Source organism: Trachypithecus francoisi, unplaced genomic scaffold (genome assembly GCF_009764315.1).
Source record: "Trachypithecus francoisi isolate TF-2019V2 unplaced genomic scaffold, Tfra_2.0 Lachesis_group10, whole genome shotgun sequence".
NCBI classification, from domain to species: domain Eukaryota; kingdom Metazoa; phylum Chordata; class Mammalia; order Primates; family Cercopithecidae; genus Trachypithecus; species Trachypithecus francoisi.
Window position 1 is genome coordinate 12,200,641 of NW_022681455.1, and position 18,513 is coordinate 12,219,153.

General features: G+C 40.2%; 1 protein-coding gene across 3 annotated transcripts in view; it reads left to right on the forward strand.

Annotated features, from left to right (window-relative positions):
- The window catches only part of HIVEP1 (HIVEP zinc finger 1), a 158,434-nt gene extending 140,551 nt beyond the window's left edge, over positions 1-17,883 (forward strand). For all 3 annotated transcript variants that reach the window (XM_033216230.1, XM_033216232.1, XM_033216231.1), the window contains exons 8-9: positions 14,334-14,824; positions 16,165-17,883. In XM_033216230.1, coding sequence (XP_033072121.1) covers positions 14,334-14,824; positions 16,165-17,343 — 1,670 coding nt within the window. In that variant the 3' untranslated portion in view covers positions 17,344-17,883. The remainder of the gene's footprint in view (positions 1-14,333; positions 14,825-16,164) is intronic.
- Positions 17,884-18,513: the final 630 nt, after the last annotated feature.

The window sequence follows — 18,513 nt, forward strand, 5'->3', positions numbered from 1 at the left end:
TTGGCTGTATGAATGTCTTCTTTTGAGAAATGTCTGTTCATATCCTTTGCCCACTTTTTGATGGGGTTGTTTGTTTTTTTCTTGTATATTTGTTTGAGTTCTTTGTAGATTCTGGATATTAGCCCTTTGTCAGATGAGTAGATTGCAAAAGATACTAGGGCTTTTAATCTGTGACCCTTGAATTTTCCTTGTTGAGGTTTGTTGTTTGTTTGTTTGTTTTTTGCTGTTGCTGCAGTTGTGTTTTGTAGTGGGAATTTAGGCAGTAATGACAGAAAGAACCGTGTTTCCTTAAGTGGATGATCCCATTCGGCAACAATAGTATTAATATTCTCACAGAGCAAAAGCCTTTTTTCTGGGTAGATGAGTGTTGTATAAAAGAAGTACCTCAGGACTCGGGACTTCAGCCTCTCTCATTCTCCACCAGATGGAGTTTAACAGTTTGGATGGAAAGTCTGAAATGATTTTCCCTTGTAATATCCTGTTTTTTATGTCTGTGTATAAATGTATAATGACTAATTTGGAAATATCGCTATCAATTTATTAAACTAGGAATCATTATTTCCCCTGGAATTAGTTTTTGCTCTGGCCCAGGATCACTGTGGTGTTAAAACTTTCACCACAGAATAGCCTCTGGTGAAAGATAAGGCCTCGACTTGTCCTGCTTTAACGCTGCTGATATGTTTTAAAACCCTGCCCCAATCAACTCTATAAGGATGTTATAAAGAGAGCAATGTATTATAAAGTGTTTCATTTTACTATTTTCCAAGGGAAAATGCAAATGATTACTATATTAGACATACAGTAGGAGTAGAAGAAGTGGCTGACTTAAAACGTGATGAAGGAGAATAAATGTTTCTGGTACTACGGTTTCAAGTTTGGAAGTGGACAGCCCAGCAAAACAAAGCTAGGGAGGCCTGGAGGCCACTGTCGAGTGAACTCGTGTGCCTGGTTCTCCCCTGTGTGTCTTCACACCCCGACGCATCTCCACCTCCCTCATCATAGGGGGCACCTGCCCCTCTTGGGGATCAGGCTCTTGGCAGCAGCTCCTTTTGAGAAGTGAGCCACTATGTAGAGCCTTTGCCATTCTTGAGAGTCCTGCCTGACAGTGTATTCTCCATTTTCTTAGCCCAGTAAATGAGGATAAGGATAAGTGAGAACACTGTATCGTGTAATGTGGGATCTTTTAACACATAAACTTGCTGTCTTTTCCTTTTAATGGTGAACAACCTTTTATGGTATCATGGAGTCTTGATGCCATCTCTCATCTTAATCTAACATAATTCGAATATTAGTCCTGCTACACAAATAGACTGCTAGAAACCACACTGGGATTTCATTCGCTGTGTGTCAACAGGAGAAATTCAGGAAAATCCTCTGGTTTTTCCAGCAGTAAGGTGCCGCAGCAGGTATCAAAGTCAGCCTCTTTTATTCCAAATATAGTGATTTTGGTGGCTTTTCAGACACCTTTCATTATTTCTTCACACCTGCAGTTATCAAGGGATGTCTGGTCCAGCTATATGAAAACTGAAAATCCAGAGTAACCCAGGAAACTCCTTTATTGCTTTGGTTCTCACAGGCACGGTCGAAGTATGTTGTTTCATCATGCTAACAGATTATAGATGACTGTTAGATTTAGTGCTGAAAGAAAGATGGCCCACATCAGGAGCCACGTGTCTTTTCAGGAACCAGTGCTGTGGAACATCAAGTCTTGATCGATATGAAAGTTGTCTTCTCTGTTTTGGTAGGCACACTTCCTGGTTCCTAACAAAAAAGTGGGGTCCTGCAGCATGTGAAGAGGGAATATTAGACTCGGCATGCTTTTCTGAAAGTGACGTGTACTTAATTGATACTAATAGGATATGTAAGAACATGCCTTATATGTTTGAGTCTTGACGATCTCTGACATGGGAAATGGAGTAAACCTTTTTTATAAAGGACAAAATTTGGGAGACCTGATTGTAAATCTAAAAAGTCACAACCCCTGCCGGAGTTTGCAGAACGGCACCCAGAAACCTAAGGATTGTGTTTTTAGGTTTATAGAGCATATTTGGGGGCTTAGTCATTTAATAGATATTTTCTGTAGCATAAATGTAATCATCACCAGGAAATGTCTCTGAGCTTTTATTCATTAAACAAAATGTGCTAAACGCTTAGAGGCAGTCAGACAGTGTTACTACAAAGCACCCCAGTATAGTATTTATTTTTTAAACATCATTACCACTTGGTAATATCTCGGTCAGCTCATAACGTTCTGGATAAAGCCCAGATCTTACGCTGTGTTTGTGCTGAGTTACTCCCTTACGTGTGCATTGTTTTGTTTTTCACTCAAGGTTTTCTCCAGATTTCTTTCTAATTAATGTCAGTGTTTTCCAGGCATTATCTTCAGTCTTTTCCCTTTAAGGATCCTAGACCTGTTTTCTACTCTGCCAACCACACCATACCCAGGTTATCAGTCACCATCATATTGTGCCTGGTCCCTGGTTGATAAAGAGTGTTCATTAAAGGGTGATGTGAAAATGATGTGATGAAAGGCCACAGACCCCTTCTGAATTCTTTACCAGCCTTAGCAACAGCAGGCTGTGTGGCTACCTGTCTTGTCTTTTAGCAGATGGAATTCATGTTCTAATTCTCAGTGGAATAAATTAGGGGATGTTGGGAAACGTTTGCTTTTAATGAAGCAGGAGAAATTATACATTTTTGTAAGCCAGCCATTAAAATGTGGACATTAGGCATTTAAAAGAAGTTTCTATTTAGTTTAAAACTAGCAACTTGAGCTGCAATGATAAGAAATGCCCATGGGAAGCCTAATCCCTCAGCTCCACTAAACATTCCCTTGTTTTCTTGCCATAAAACATGGTATAGCCTCAGGAATTTTGTTCTTGTGTTCTTGGAGTATTAGTGACTACATTTTAGTTTTCACCTTTTGTGTCAAAAATCATGCCGCCAGCAATTTGCTTTTCATCCTTTGATCCGAAGAATGTTTTCGTCAACAAATGCCGGACTTCAATGCAAGGAATGTTAATGTGTACCCTCAGCTGCCAGCTAGGAGAACCGTTTAATATGATGAAGTGCAGTGAGAAACATTATTCTTGTTGGAGTTTCAGTTCTTACAGTAAAGAATGATGTTTGATCACAGGTTTTAAAACCTATATCACATTTACTCTTAAAAATAATTTAAGTGAATTTTTAAAAATTACTAGCAAAGCTTTTTTTCGAAATGAAACCTGTAGAATATATTATCATCAGGATTTTTATAGAACACATTATTACTGTTTTTAAGAAACTTCCATGTGTAGAATATGAAACCATAATAGGCTTTAGGAGTTCTACTTAAAGCAGTGCTAATATTATTTTGAATGACACACATACGACACAGTCTTTTGCTTTACTTCCTAAAGTTAACAAACATGAAACTCTGCCCCATTATGTTTTTTATGTGTTTTTATCTTTAAAATATATATATTATTGTATTCACGTTCTTTAAAAAAAATTTTTCCCTAGGTTGCCATTGTTTATCTGGCTTTCAGAGTAATGTTTTTAAACATTTGTGAAGAGCAAAAACAGGCAAACTTCAACAACAAAAGAAGGTTGCTACTGAGTGTAGGTGGGCCGGGTTGCTGCTACCCTCGGGGGCTCCTTCTCTCAGGGAGTCCCTCCTGCTTTTGCGACTCCGAGTCTTCCAGCAGGTGTCACTCTCTGGCAGCAGTGGGCAGGCAGGTCGCAGTTCACCTGACTCATCTTCAAATGATAACTTTTAAGACATATCTTTAGGGAAGTTGTTTGACATAAATTTATCAAAACCTTTACTTTTGACAAAAATGTTGCTACATTATATGCCTCCTTTTTCCCTCATGAATTGAAATTCACAGAAAATAAAGGAATTAATCTTGTGCTGATATAAAATTGTATTGAGTGTTGGAAACATTTGTTTATAATGAGAGGGGAATGTGTCTGGGAGGACATAATTAAATGGAACTTTTTGGACCATTTATGAATTTGCTAAGCAAATATAGATTCTTTAGGTCTGTTCTAGAGTCTCTGATGGCTGCAAAGGGGTAAGCCACAGCGCTTACACTCCTGAAGTATTAGTCTGTATTATACACACCAAGAAAGGAGCAATTGTAATAGAAAGGCAGTATATCTTACTGGCATAATGACAGGGCTCTTAAGTTCATAGAAACCTGTTTTTGAATCCTGGCTTTGATGCATTCTAATCATACACAGTACAAGCATCTTAACTTCCTTGTGGACGATGGGTGTGGTATCAACTCTGTCATGGGGTGGTCGTTAGGTTTAAACATGGAGGGTGGTGTGGCATAGATGTTGGCAAACTTTTTGTGTCAACGGCTGGATAGTGAATATTTTAGGCTTTGCTAGCCACATATTCTCTGTCATGAATACTGTGACTGTGATTGTTGCACAAAAGCAGCCATAGACAGTATGTAAACAAATGAGCCTGGCTGTGTTCCAGTAAAACTTTATTCACAAGAACCGGTGGAGAGCCACATTTAGCTGGTGACCATAGTTTGCCAATCCCTGATACAACAGTTAATCAGGCCGGGCACAGTGGCTCACACCTGTAATCCCAGCACTTTGGGAGGCCGAGGCAGGTGGATCACCTGAGGTCAGGAGCTCGAGACCAGCCTGGACAACACGTGAAACCCCATCTCTACTAAAAATACCAAAATTAGCCAGGCGTGGTGATGGGCATCTGTAATCCCAGCTACTCGGGAGGCTGAGGCAGGAATATAGCTTGAACCTGGGAGGCAGAGGTTGCAGCGAGCCGAGATTATACCAAGCCTGGGTGACAGAGCAAGACTCTTGAGACTCTGCACTCAAGCCTGGGTGACAGAGCAAGACTCTGAGACTCCATCTCAAAAAAAAAAAACCAAAAAAACAAAAGAAGACAACAACAACAAAAAAGTTACTCAACATAGTATCATAGTTATTACATTAAGTAACATGAAGCAGCAAAGTGAGCAGTATCACAGAGTCATATGTGACAAGTGTTTTGAGTCCATGACAAGTCCTTGTTCTTGTCCTCACAGGCTTGCTGTTCACAGGCAAGGCACTTTTCCTTTCTGGGTCTTATATCAGTACAACTTTTGATTCGGCAGCAGTAGTCTTGTTTGGGGGTCGGGGCAGAGGTTAAGGGGGACAGGGAAGTATATAAAGGACTTTTATTTGTATGAATCCAAACAGAGAGCAGAGTTGTCTGTGCTTTGTTTTGGTGCCATGGATATTTAAAAGGATACCATTGTCTTCTGTTCACTTAAGCTACCCATTTTATCTTTTCTCTGTTACCCAGAATATCAGTCCTGTTTAACAAATATGTAATGATTCAAAATTCATTTGCAGGTTTTTAAACTTTGACAGTGGTCTCCTGTAGCAGAGATTTCAGATACTATGTATTCAGAGACAGAAACATCGTTCTGTGCTTATCTCCCTGAAAGAAACCCAGGAAAGCAATCCCAGCCCCTCCTACATCCTCTCCAAGCTACAGGCGTGTGGCTCGTCCAGGAGGGGAGAAGGGTGCAGAGAAGCCAGCCTGTGTGTCTTCTCACCCAGACTGCTAATCCTGACCTGAAATTGGATATAATCAAGGCAAAATTAGATTAAAATGGAGCCAAATAGTTTTACACTCCAAATAGTTTTTACATACATCAAAAAATATGGTGTTTGTTTTAAATTATTCCTATTATTTGCATATACTAAAAAAGAAATCAGCATGCTTCTTGAAAAATATATATGTTAATAACAATTTGAAATATATAACTGATTGTTAAACTTTTATATAATGCAGTATATTCGAAATTTTCAAAGTTCAATTTCCATTCCCCTTGGGGACTACATTTTATATATTCTGTTACTTGTAATCAAATAATTCTATGACGCTTTTCTTGTCTGTACCTACAAACGTTGAATTCATGCATATTTATAAGGTAGCTTATTGACTATAATTCATTGTTGACCTTTCTGATGATTTTGTGGTTAGCTTTTTAAAATGTGATTGAATGTGGAACATCTAGGTGTAGACTAACATGGGTTTGAATCTCAGCTCTGACATTTATGAGCTGTGGGCTCAACACTTTAAAAGAAATTAACTGCATTTTTCATGTTTTAAATCGTTGTCAGAGAAAAAGTCAACTCCTTAATTAGTCCTTGTTTTAATTATGATCAAATAGTATTGGTTTGTACAGAGTGGCGCTAACTGAGGATCCAGGCTATGGATGGCTGCAACCGGAATAGAGCCATTTAGTCAGCATATGTACAATAGAATAAGAAATGCAAAAAAAAAAAAAAATAGATACAAGATAAGAGCACTTTTAGGTACTAAGAATTTAAAATGTGTATATAGGTTAGAGTGCATTGGGGTGAAATTTCCTGTGCTTCCAAGTTAACCAATAGAAGTATTGAAATTGATTTCAAGAATTGATAGTGTCCTATTAAACAATAGGAAGACAGAAGGTACTTGTGAGAAGTCTTGATTTGACTCTGAGGCTAGTAGGGAGGTGCTTGTTGTGCAAGCTTATCTGAGAGAATAGTGGTATCAGTAGAGTAAAAGACCCTAAAGCGGGCCGGACGCAGTGGCTCATGGCTGTAATCGCAGCACTTTGGGAGGCCGAGGCTGGTAGATCACTTGAGGTCAGGTGTTCGAGACTAGTCTGATCAACATGGTGAAACCCCGTAAATTAGCCAGGCATGGTGGTGGGCGCCTGTGATCTCAGCTACTCAGGAGGCTGAGGCAAGAGAATCACTTGAACCTGGGAGGTAGAGGTTGCAGTGTACATGTGTATTCTATATATACAAGTGAAGACATGAATCCATACCAATAACTTCCAGTCCAGCACCACTAAATTTATTCTAGTCTTCTCCATTTCCTTCTCTTCTTCACCCACAGTGAGAAACCTGGTTCGCACCTACAGTATGTTTACATATTTGCTCAGTTCTAGTATACAAATAGTTTCAAAAATCCTTACCTTTACTCCTGTAAGAAACAGATTTAAAATTACAGTGCAGTGTGTGCCATTCTTGTCTCTAGCCTTCACTGTCTCCAGTCAAAACCCTCTTTGCCAAGGTTACCTGGGACAGGACCTTACTTTCCATGCCCTTAGCATGGCTGTGCCATTCATGCAGCTGCAGTCAGAGCCATCTGTCTCAGCTTGCATTCTCCTTAGGTTCACCCCACATCCTCATGGATTCTGTTTTTATTTACTTACAACAAAATTTACTTTATGGTGTATAGTATGTGGTTTTTGGCAAATGCATAGAATTGTATGTTCATCACATGGACACAGGGAAGGGAACATCACACACCTGGGTCTGCGGGGGGTGGGGGACAAGGGGAGGGGGAGAGCATTAGGACAAATACCTAATGCATGCAGGGCTTAACACCTAGATGACGGGTTGATGGGTGCAGCAAACCACCATGGCTCATGTATACCTATGTAACAAACCTGCACGTTCTGCACATGTGTCCCTGAACTTAAGGTATAATAATTTTTTTTAAAAAGTGTATGTTTATCCCCCCTTTCTTTTTTAATGTTGGTAATTTGTATCTTCTCTCTTTCTTTCTTGGCTAGTGTTACCAGAGAATTTTTCCAACAACCCAGCTTTTAGTTTCATTGCCTTTCTCTATTTTTCTTTTTTCAGTTTCATTGTTTCGGTTCTCATTTTTATTATTTTCTTCCCTTGCCTTGCTTTGAGTTTAGTTTGATCTTCTTTTTCTTTTTCTTTTTTTTTTTTTTTTTTTTTTGAGACGGAGTCTCTTGCTGTGTTGCCCAGGCTGGAGTGCAGTGGCCGGATCTCAGCTCACTGCAAGCTCCTCCTCTCGGATTCATGCCATTCTCCTGCCTCAGCCTCCCGAGTAGCTGGGACTACAGGTGCCCACCACCTCACCCGGCTAGTTTTTTGTATTTTTTAGTAGAAACGGGGTTTCACCATGTTAGCCAGGATGGTCTCGATCTCCTGACCTCGTGATCCGCCTGTCTCGGCCTCCCAAAATGCTGGGATTACAGGCTTGAGCCACCGCGCCCGGCTGATCGTCTTTTTCTGATTTCTAAAACTGAAAATTTAGATTTATCTGAGAGCCTTCTTCTTTTCTAATGAAAGTGTTGAATGTGATAAATTTCCCACTGACCACTGCGTTAGTTACATCCCACAAAGTTTGAATGTTTAATTTTCATCCAGTTGAAAATATTTGACATTTTTGAGACTTTCTCATTAACCCAATGAATATTTAGAGATGTGTTCTTTTTTTTTTTTCCTTCAACTTCTAAGTTCAGGGGTACATGTGCAGGATGTGCAGGTTTGTTACATAGGTAAACGTGTGCCATGGTGGTTTGCTGCACAGATCATCTCATCATCTAGGTATTTAGCCCAGCATTTCTTCCTGATGTTCTCCCAGCACATTCCCATCATCCCCCAACAGACAGGCCCCAGTGAGTATTGTTCCCCTCAATGTATCCATGTGTTTTCATTGTTCAGTTCCCACTTATAAGTGAAAATATGCAGTATTTGGTTTTCTCTTCCTGCGTTAGTTTGCTGAGGATGACGGCTTCCAAATCCATCCATGTGCCTGCAAAGGATATGATCTCATTCCTTTTTATGGCTGCATAGTATTCCATAGTGTACATGTACCACATTTTCTTTATCCAGTCTATCATTGATGGGCATTCAGGTTGATTCCATGTCTTTGCTATTATGAATGAACATGCATGCAAGTATCTCTATAATAAAATGATTTCTGTTCCTTTGGGTATATACCCAGTAATGGGATTGCTGGGTCAGATGGTATTTCTTCAGAGTTCTAGGTCTTTGAGGAATTTCCACAGTGTCTTGCACAATGGGTGAGCTAATTTACACTCCCACCAACAGTGTCAAAGCATTCCTTTTTCTCTGCAACCTCTCCAGCATCTGTTATTTTTTGACACTTTAGTAATAGCCATTCTGACTGGCCTGAGATGGCATCTCATTGTGGTTTTGATTTGCATTTCTCTAATGATCAGCAATGTTGAGCTTTTCCTCATGTTTGTTGGCTGCAACATGTATGTGTTATTTTGAGAAGTGTCTGTTCATGTCATTTGCCCGTTTCTAAATCAGGTGTTTTTTTTGTCGTATAAATTTGTTTAAGTTCCTTGTAGACTTTGGATATTAGACCTTTGTCAGATGGGTTGATTGTGAAAACTTTCTCCCATTCTGTAGGTTGTGTGTTCACTCTGATCGTTTCTTTTGTTGTACAGAAGCTCTGCAGTTTAAGTAGACCCCATTTGGCAATTTTTGCTTTTGTTGCAATTGCTTTTGGCATTTTCGTCATAAAATCTTTGCCCGTGCCTATACCCTGAATGATATTGCCTAGATTTTCTTCAAGGATTTTCATAGTTTTGCTTTTTACATTTAAGTCTTTAATCCATCTTGAGTTAATTTTTTTATATGTATTGTAAAGAAGGGGTCCAGTTTCAGTTTTCTGCATACGACTAGTCAGTTTTCCCAGCATCATTTATTAAATAGGGACTCTTTTCCCCATCGCTTCTTTTTGTCAGGTTTGTTGAAGATCAGATGGTTGCTGGTGTGCGGTCTTATTTCTGAGTTCTCTATTCTGTTCCATTGATCTATGTGTCTGTTCTTGTACCAGTATCATGCACGTGTTCTTTAATTCTGCAATAATTTGATACTTTTTCAGATATCTTCCAATTAGTTGATTTCTGGTTTTCATGTAAAAACATACTGTGTATGGTTTCTACTGATTTAAAATAGTTGAGGTTTATTTTGTAGCTCAGAATATGGTATATACTGGTGAACGTTCCACATACACTTACATGAAAGGTATGTTCTGCTCTTCAGTGTAACATTTCTATAAGTGTCTGTTAGGTCTTGATAGTGTTTTACACGTCTCTTATGTTCTTTCTGATTTTCTTATTACATGTTCCATCAGTTACCGAAAGTGGATTATTGAAGTCTCCAGCTCTGATTATAGATTTATTTATTTTTGTTCAGTTTCCACTCATTTATTTTGAAGCTCTGTTGGGTACACACTTAGGATTGTTATGTCCATAGGGATGACCTGTATCATTATGTAATTCTCCTGTTTATCCTCCAGATATTCTTGGCTCTGAAGTCCGCTTTGTCTGATATTAGTATAGTTTCTGCAGCTGTATTTTAGTTACTGATTTATAGTGTATCTTTCTCCAAACTTTTATTTTCAACCTATTTATGTCTTTATATCAATATTTTAAAATGCATTTCTTACGTACAGTATATACATGGGACTTGCATTTTATTCAATCCTAGTCATTTCTGTCTTTTAATTTATGTGTTAGACCACCCCTTTTAATGTTGTTATTTGTGTAATTGGATTAAAATGTACCATATTGGCAGCTATTTTCTCTTTGTTTCATTTTTGGGTTTCAGTTTTCTCTTGATGCCTTCTCTAGTATTAATCGAGTGTTTTTTATGATTCTGCTCTATTTCCTCAACTGACTTACTATTTATACCTTCAAAAATTGTAGTTATCTACCTCAGATAATATTACATTGCTTTACATGGAGCCTATAGACTTTACTGCAGTATATACACAGCTCCTCCTTTCCATCCTTTATGCTATTGTGGCCATACCTTTTTACATTTACATCTACTATGAACGCACAGGACATTGTTTTAGACATTCAGGTATCTTTTAGAGCAATTAAAAAATAAGAAAAAAAAGTTGTGTCCCCATTTATTCTGTTTTCACTATTCTTTGTTTCTTTGTGTAGATCCGGGCCTCCGTCTGACGTTATGTTCCTTCTGCCTGAGGAACTTCCTTTTAACGTTTATTATCCACTAGGTCAAGCAGCTGGCAATGAATCCCCTGAGTTTTTGTGTTTCTAAGAAAGTCTGTATTTCTCTTTCATCTTTGAAAAGTATTTTCAATGGGCATAGAATTCTGGATTGGACAGTTTTCTTGGTATTGTGACTGTATTTTTTATTTGCACCATTTTCACTGGATTCTTTGTAGTAGTTTTCATCACTCAGCTGAAAGTCCCATCTGTTATTGCCTACCTTTCCCTTTAGAGCCTTCAGCATATTAACCACCGTTTCTTCAAATTCTCAGTCATTTCTAACATTGGTGTCATATCTCACTGTGGTTCTGATGATTGCTTTGTCTCTCTGAAGCATGTTTTTTTCTTGCCTTCTTGTGTGCCTTGTAATTTTGTGTTGAAAGCTGTACATCTTGTGTAAGACAGTAGAGACCCATGGAAATGGTTTGCATGCCTAGAAATGGGCATGCCTCTCCTTCCTAGTGGCCTTTAGTGTGGGAGTTAGAGTTTATCTAGTTAGGCGTGGGCTGGGTTTGAGCGATTTGTTGTCACTACAGCTATCCTCACTGCAGCAAAGGCCTCACGTTCCTGTAGAGATACTTTGTGTTTTGGTTGGGGGTTGGATCACAAGAACGTCACCTGTTCAGTTCTAGTTTTAGGTCTTCCTTTTGCACTGTACCTCAGAAAGGGTCTCTCTGCACGTTCTTGTTCTCCTGTTTCTCTCCAAGCACTATTTTGTTACCTGTAATTCTAAGCTCCTTAGCTTGGCACTGGGGGGTGAGGAGGAGGATGGGGTGCTGTCTCTGTTCCGATTGAGATTCAGTCTTGTACCTGCACCATTTTCTTAGGTTTCTGGGCTGTGGCCTTCTCAGTTCTCCTCCCCCTCCCCCAAGTGTTGTAGGGGTTTCTGTGTAATCCTGTCCCTCCCCAAGGAGACAGGTTGTATGTGTATGTTTTTCCTATTCCCTTTCCACACTGCAGTGAGTTTTCACCAGTGTCCTAAGGACAACAGTGCGTGCCGCCCTTGTCCTCACAGGGTAAGTCTTTTGTTTTCCTGGTGGAGACAGGGGAGGTGGTTCCAGGTGTAGTTCCTTGCCACTCCTATTGGGTTACTGCTTCTCTCCCCAGTATCTGGAACGCAGTGGACACTTCTTACCACATCTTCCTGTGAGCACCTGAGTGATGATCATGGCATGGATCCTGTGGGAGAATGTAACCCCCAGAGGTTTCACACAATCTTGGCAGCCCACTCTTGACTCTAACCAGATACTTGAGCAGGACTCTCCTGACCGGGGTTCTGTTGTGTCTGCCCTCAGTGACGCAAGCTTGTGTTTCCTTAGATTTGGGGCTGTTGATTATCTGGGACCCTGGCTTATTGATGGGTTTGGAAAAAGTTGTAAGTTTAAAGTTAGGCCGTGTGTGTGTGTGTGTGTGTGTGTGTGTGTGTGTGTGTTTAACATAAACAGTCCCATCCTTGTTAGACTTTACAGCAAGATCAGCCTTGAATGAAATCATCCTTTCACTCCAGTAACTTACTCTCCCAGTCATTCAGTTCTCTCTAGTCTTTTTACAAATTTTACTTCTTTAAAGAAGACGCGTCTCCAAAAAAACAAACAAACAAAAAATACCTAATTTGCTACTGATGTGGCAAATTCAAGTCAAATTGAGGATGACTCAAATTTTACAATGCCAAATATCAGACAACGTAGAGAAGTAGCTGAGGCACAGGAGTCTGGGCATTTACCCAGAAATCACACATTCTATCTCCAGTGTAGGCCCCTAGAGCCATTCAATACTTTGGTATTATTTTATTTCATTACTTATTTTACAGCATAACAGTAGAACCCTAAAAGCAAAAGGCTTATGAAATCACATGCTAACGGAATCTAAATGCATGTTTCATCTTTTGAGTTTTTTAATTATAAAAGTAGCACATGTTTGTGATAAATAATGTAAAATGTCAAGTTCTTTTCATCCCCTAGAAATAATCACCCTCAAATCTTTTGTATGGATCTTCTAAGACTTTTCTCTAAGAACTTATTTTTGTCATATACAAAGAAAAAGTAGTAAAAAATTAACGTCTCGGCCATTTGGGAAAGGCAGCCTATTGCTTGTTGCTGTGTTTACATGTTTTTCTCTCTTCAAAAAATACCTGTAAGTGCAGAATGTATCACAGCTAAACTGTACATTGTCTAATGTCATCTTTATTATATCTCAGTGACATTCCTCCCCCATAACTAAATTTTATTAAACTTTCTGCGGGAAAGAACCTCTAATTTGCAAGATTTTGAAAATGTGAAGAGTTTAAAAGTTCCACATGAGCTTATGAGATTTCTGAAACTATTTCCTGGGTCATCTTGAAGATTCCTTGTTAAACTCAGTTTCACATGATGTTATGAGGCTGATACTAACGACTTTTAGATAATATCCCCCTTTCTATGAGGAGTGGGTTGAATCATGTCACAGAAATTGGCAGCAAATGTTAGCATTTCTCAGTAAATAAGAAGGCTTACACATTAGGTGAATATGACGACACGGAGGACCATTGAAACATGACTGTGTCAACCAAAAAAAGAAGCTGAAGCACAAAGTGTGGCTGAAAGAGTTGACTTGAGCCAGAATAAGGACAGCTGCCCAGATGACTCACCTAAACTGCTTTCTTGGCCTTTGTTACAAGCAGATTTTTAAAGGCAAAAAGAAAAAAGAAAAAACAAAAAACAAAAACACAGGGCGGGGGAGGAGGGCAGTATTACCGAGTAGACTGTTAGACAGTTCTGTCAGGAATTCTCATTGATCTACAGGAGTAACAGTGATTAGTGACTGCCTGTCCAAGGTTAAGCTATAAAATGTGGGATGTGGTGGCCGATGCCACATGACTAGGTTAATTCACAGCTACCTGTGGCACTGGGGAGCAGCTGCAGTAAAGTAGGGGGTCAGATGTGATTGCTGTGTCATCTTAATACCTCTCTGGAGCCTAGTAATTTGAAAGGGCCCACATTCCTCAAATAAAAGTCCTTTTCTTTCCTCATCTAGGATACTATTCAAATCTAAAGAAAATGTATTTTGCTCACAGATACCAACAGCCATCAGCTTGTTGTGTTTGATTTAATTTGTTCAGTAAGAGGAAGATACAAAATAGAGAAAAAGCTCAGGAAAAGAGTTGCTTTGAACTCTGTATTAATTTTATATGTAGTTCAGTTGTGTTTTAAAGATTTTCTAAAGATTGTCAAGGCCTTCATTTCCGTGTTTCTTGATTACCCTCCGCCTGCCTCATTCGCCTTCTGAGAGTCATTTCCCATTTCCTCATCCCTGACCTGGCCCCTCCCGCAGAGCTGCCCTCCTCTGAATCCTGATGGCCACCTGTCTTGTTCTTCCCCAGGGCCTTCTCCTCAGCCAGGGTGGAGGCTCATTGTGGGCAGGGTCCTTGTCTTTTGTAATCCTCACAGAGTTACCAAACCTATAAAAAAAATTAAAAATAGCATTTGTGCACTTGCAAAGCATTCCATCACATACTCTCTTGGTTGTTTTTATTAGATGAAAAACAGAGATTCAGTTATGAGCGATCTGGATATGATCTTGAAGAATCTGATGGCCCAGATGAGGATGACAATGAAAATGAAGACGATGATGAGGATAGCCAGGCGGAGTCAGTCCTGTCAGCCGCGCCCTCGGTCACAGCCAGCCCACAGCACCTTCCATCTAGAAGTAGCCTTCAGGACTCTGTGAGTGCTGATGAGGACGTCAGGATCACCGATTGCTTTTCTGGGGTACACACGGACCCAATGGACGTTCTTCCCAGGGCATTGCTCACCAAAATGACTGTCCTGAGCACAGCACAGTCTGACTACAGTAGGAAGACACTCTCTCCGGGGAAGGCCAGGCAGCGTGCCGCGAGAGATGAAAATGACACAATTCCACCTGTAGACGCTTCCAGGTCCCCGTGTCATCAGATGTCTGTGGACTACCCTGAGTCAGAAGAAATTCTGAGAAGCTCTGTGGCAGGAAAGGCTATTGCTTTAACACAGGTAAATGATTGGCGGCTGTTCTTTTATTTCCTTTTTCATTTTAACTTATTAAATATGGAGAACTTAATGGCTTAAGAAGAGAATGCACCCAAGTGATTTATTTACTTCAAATCAGTCTGTTTGGCTTTATTTTTTTCTTGTATTTAAGGGTAGAGGACATTTTTGTCCTTTGGAATCATGTTGAGTATTTTAAGCAGTTCAGATATTTTATTGTAACTCTGTGAAAGAAACAAATGGTTCTTGAAAAATATACCCCCTTATTTTTATTTGCATTTTGAAAAATTTTTGAAATTAAAAAAAAAAAGTGACAGTGGTGAACACAAGTCCCGCAACTGATTTATCTGCTGGCCCCTTCTGAGCTGTTTTTCCACTGGTGCTAATGTGATGATGGGTTTTCACTGACTTATCCAAACATTTCGCACTTTGCCCCCATTGGCAAGACAGCCACCAGTTTCTATGGCAGAGTTAATGTGACCCGAAAACACATCAAGAAGTTCACTTTGCTTGAATGATCACATTGCTACCGCAGCTTGGGAGAGCTTTCTGCCCGGGAACTAGCTCAAGGCAGACACAGGCCTCTGAAAAGTCACGCTCCATGTGCTGCAAGTGAGTCCCTGCTCTACCTCTGGCTGTTTTGTGACAAATGATTAATTCTTGGAGGAATACATTCTTCTCTCATTGACAGTTCTCTTACCTCAGTATGTATTGAATATTGCAATAGGATTTATTTCTAACTGTGACACATTATGGTATAAACGTCTCTATCCGAAAACCTCTCAGACACTTACCAGTGCCTGGAAATCTGGTTTTCAGTAGACATTTCATCAACTTGCAAATGAATAGACAAACAGCCAGAGACCTTTTTCTCAGTAACATCTCTTCACAAATAATTCTTTACTTCATTTTTCCCCACTGACTTGTCACAGCCAACTTGTATCTCAATTTCTCAATAACTCTTAATCTCTAAAATAAGATGGAGCTAGTGGTGCCAGAAACAGAAATAATAACAAAAATAACAGCTTGAGAATATAGCTGTGTCCACTTCTCAATTTACAGTATGACAAAATCCAGGAAATTTGCTTGAGACATGCAAAAGACTATACAAGATGTATCGCCATTATTTCTACCGGGAAAGAAAGAAATTAAAGATGTAATAATTTTTTAATTGGAAGCTTATTTTTAAACATCGAAAAATAATTTCATTGCAGCAAACTTCATTTTTATCAATGCAAATATGCTTACTTTTATCTCATTGTGAAGAAATAGATTTAGCAGTAGCTGTATAGCTCGGGGATTACGAAAAAGCTGTCATAAAAGGATTGTTCTGTCTTGCCCTTTAGAGCCCATCGCCTGTAAGACTTCCTCCTGCTGCAGCCGAGCACAGCCCCCAGACAGCAGTGGGGATGCCTTCTGTGACCTCACCACATCCTGACCCTCAAGAACAGAAGCAGCAAATAACTCTACAGCCGACCCCAGGCCTGCCTTCTCCCCACACTCATTTGTTTAGCCACCTTCCTTTGCATTCCCAGCAGCAATCAAGGACACCTTATAATATGGTTCCAGTTGGGGGGATCCACGTGGTACCTGCTGGCCTCACATACTCCACGTTTGTGCCCCTTCAGGCTGGACCAGTGCAGCTCACGATCCCTGCTGTCAGTGTCGTTCACAGAACTTTGGGTACTCCCGGGGATACGGTCACAGAAGTGTCTGGCACTACAAACCCCGCTGGAGTGGCTGAATTAAGCAGTGTTGTGCCATGTATTCCTATTGGCCAAATCCGCGTGCCAGGCCTTCAGAACCTAAGTACCCCAGGCTTACAGTCACTCCCCTCGCTAAGCATGGAAACCGTCAATATTGTAGGCCTAGCCAATGCAAATATGGCCCCACAAGTCCATCCACCAGGACTGGCTCTCAATGCTGTCGGACTGCAGGTTCTGACTGCAAACCCTTCCTCACAAAGCAGCCCCGCCCCTCAGGCACACATTCCAGGTCTCCAGATCTTGAACATAGCATTGCCTACCTTAATCCCCTCAGTCAGTCAAGTAGCCGTCGATGCACAGGGAGCTCCTGAAATGCCAGCTTCCCAAAGCAAAACATGCGAGACACAACCCAAGCAGACTTCCGTAGCCAGTGCAAACCAGGTCAGCAGGACCGAGTCTCCTCAGGGGTCACCTAAAGTCCAGCGGGAAAACGCAAAAAAAGTTCTGAATCCACCTGCCCCTGCAGGTGACCATGCAAGGCTTGATAGCCTGAGTGAAATGGACACAGAGAAGGCTGCCTCGGCAAATCATGTGAAGCCCAAGCCTGAACTCCCTTCCGTACAGGGCCAACCAGTGTCCACGTCCCAACCTCTGCTGAAGGCACATGCTGACGTTTTTACAAAGCCCTCAGGCCAGCAGACTGTCTCTCCAGACAGACGGGTGCCCAGGCCCACAGCACTGCCGCGGAGGCAGCCCACGGTGCAGTTCAGCGACGTCAGCAGTGATGATGACGAGGACAGGCTTGTGATAGCGACCTGATGGGTTTTATTTTTTATTGCTTTTTTTTTTTTTTATAACACTTAAAGGTTTCTTTGAAAACCCTCCTTTCCTTAAAGCACATTTTTCTGACATAAACTCATGACTAATCTTTGTGCAATCATGAACTTTTGACCAATAATTGTTGTTTTGTGTCAGCTCCAGCCATTTTTGTACATGTTGTATAGACAATTGTGCCTTTTAGGAGCTTTCTGTTTAGAAACTGTACAGATTGTTGAATATCTATATACATAAAAATATATTATATATGTATATGAAAACCAGGTAGTTATTTGTGTTTAGTAAGGAAGACCTGTCAAATAAATCAAATGATTAAATTATATGTTCCACGGTTAAATATAAATTTTATGGCTATGGGGCAGAGTTTCTGTGTATAAATTAGTATGTAAACTCCATATTTATTGTATTCATATTAGTCTTTGAAAATGGGTCTGTTCTCCTTATGTAAGACAGTAACTTTACACTTCAGACAGATTTTCTGTGTTATGAAATGTTTCAGTAAAATATTGTTTACTGACTTTACCATTGCTTCAGTTGTGCCTTCTTTATATCATCCAGTGATCAGTGATCTGCATTTGGAAAATAGCTCTGGGTTCCATTCTGTCCACATTCCCCTCAACCCTTAGTTTTTTTTGTGAAGAGAGACTTTAGTCGCCTTTCTACCATGCGAAACTGTAACTAAAATCCATACAACTGCGAGACCTATTTTTCTTATTTGTGAGAAGTCATTTCATTGTTATTATTAGAAGACTAAATATATAAGAATACTTTCTGTACATACATAAAGCATATAGCCTAAAATAGGCAACGTTCCTAAGTGAGGGTATGGACATTTCTGGGGAACATGAGTTAAAACCCATTGTCCTTAGAATTTGGCTTAGGTGAGACCCGTATAACCCCATTCCCAGGTTCCAACACCAGATTTCTTTGTGAGCTATGGGCTCTTCTTTCCCTTGATCCTGTTACAGTCACAGAGCTCCGTCCAGCACTGAACTGCAGAGGGCTCAAGGTGACGGAAAAGCCAAATTCAGACTTCTAAATTACTTAAGTGACTCTCTTTAGACATTACTGTTTCCTATCCTGGAACGTTAAACCATCCTTATTCAGAAAAATATGGGGGCATGGGGAGCCCCCAATTACCACTGCAGTGAT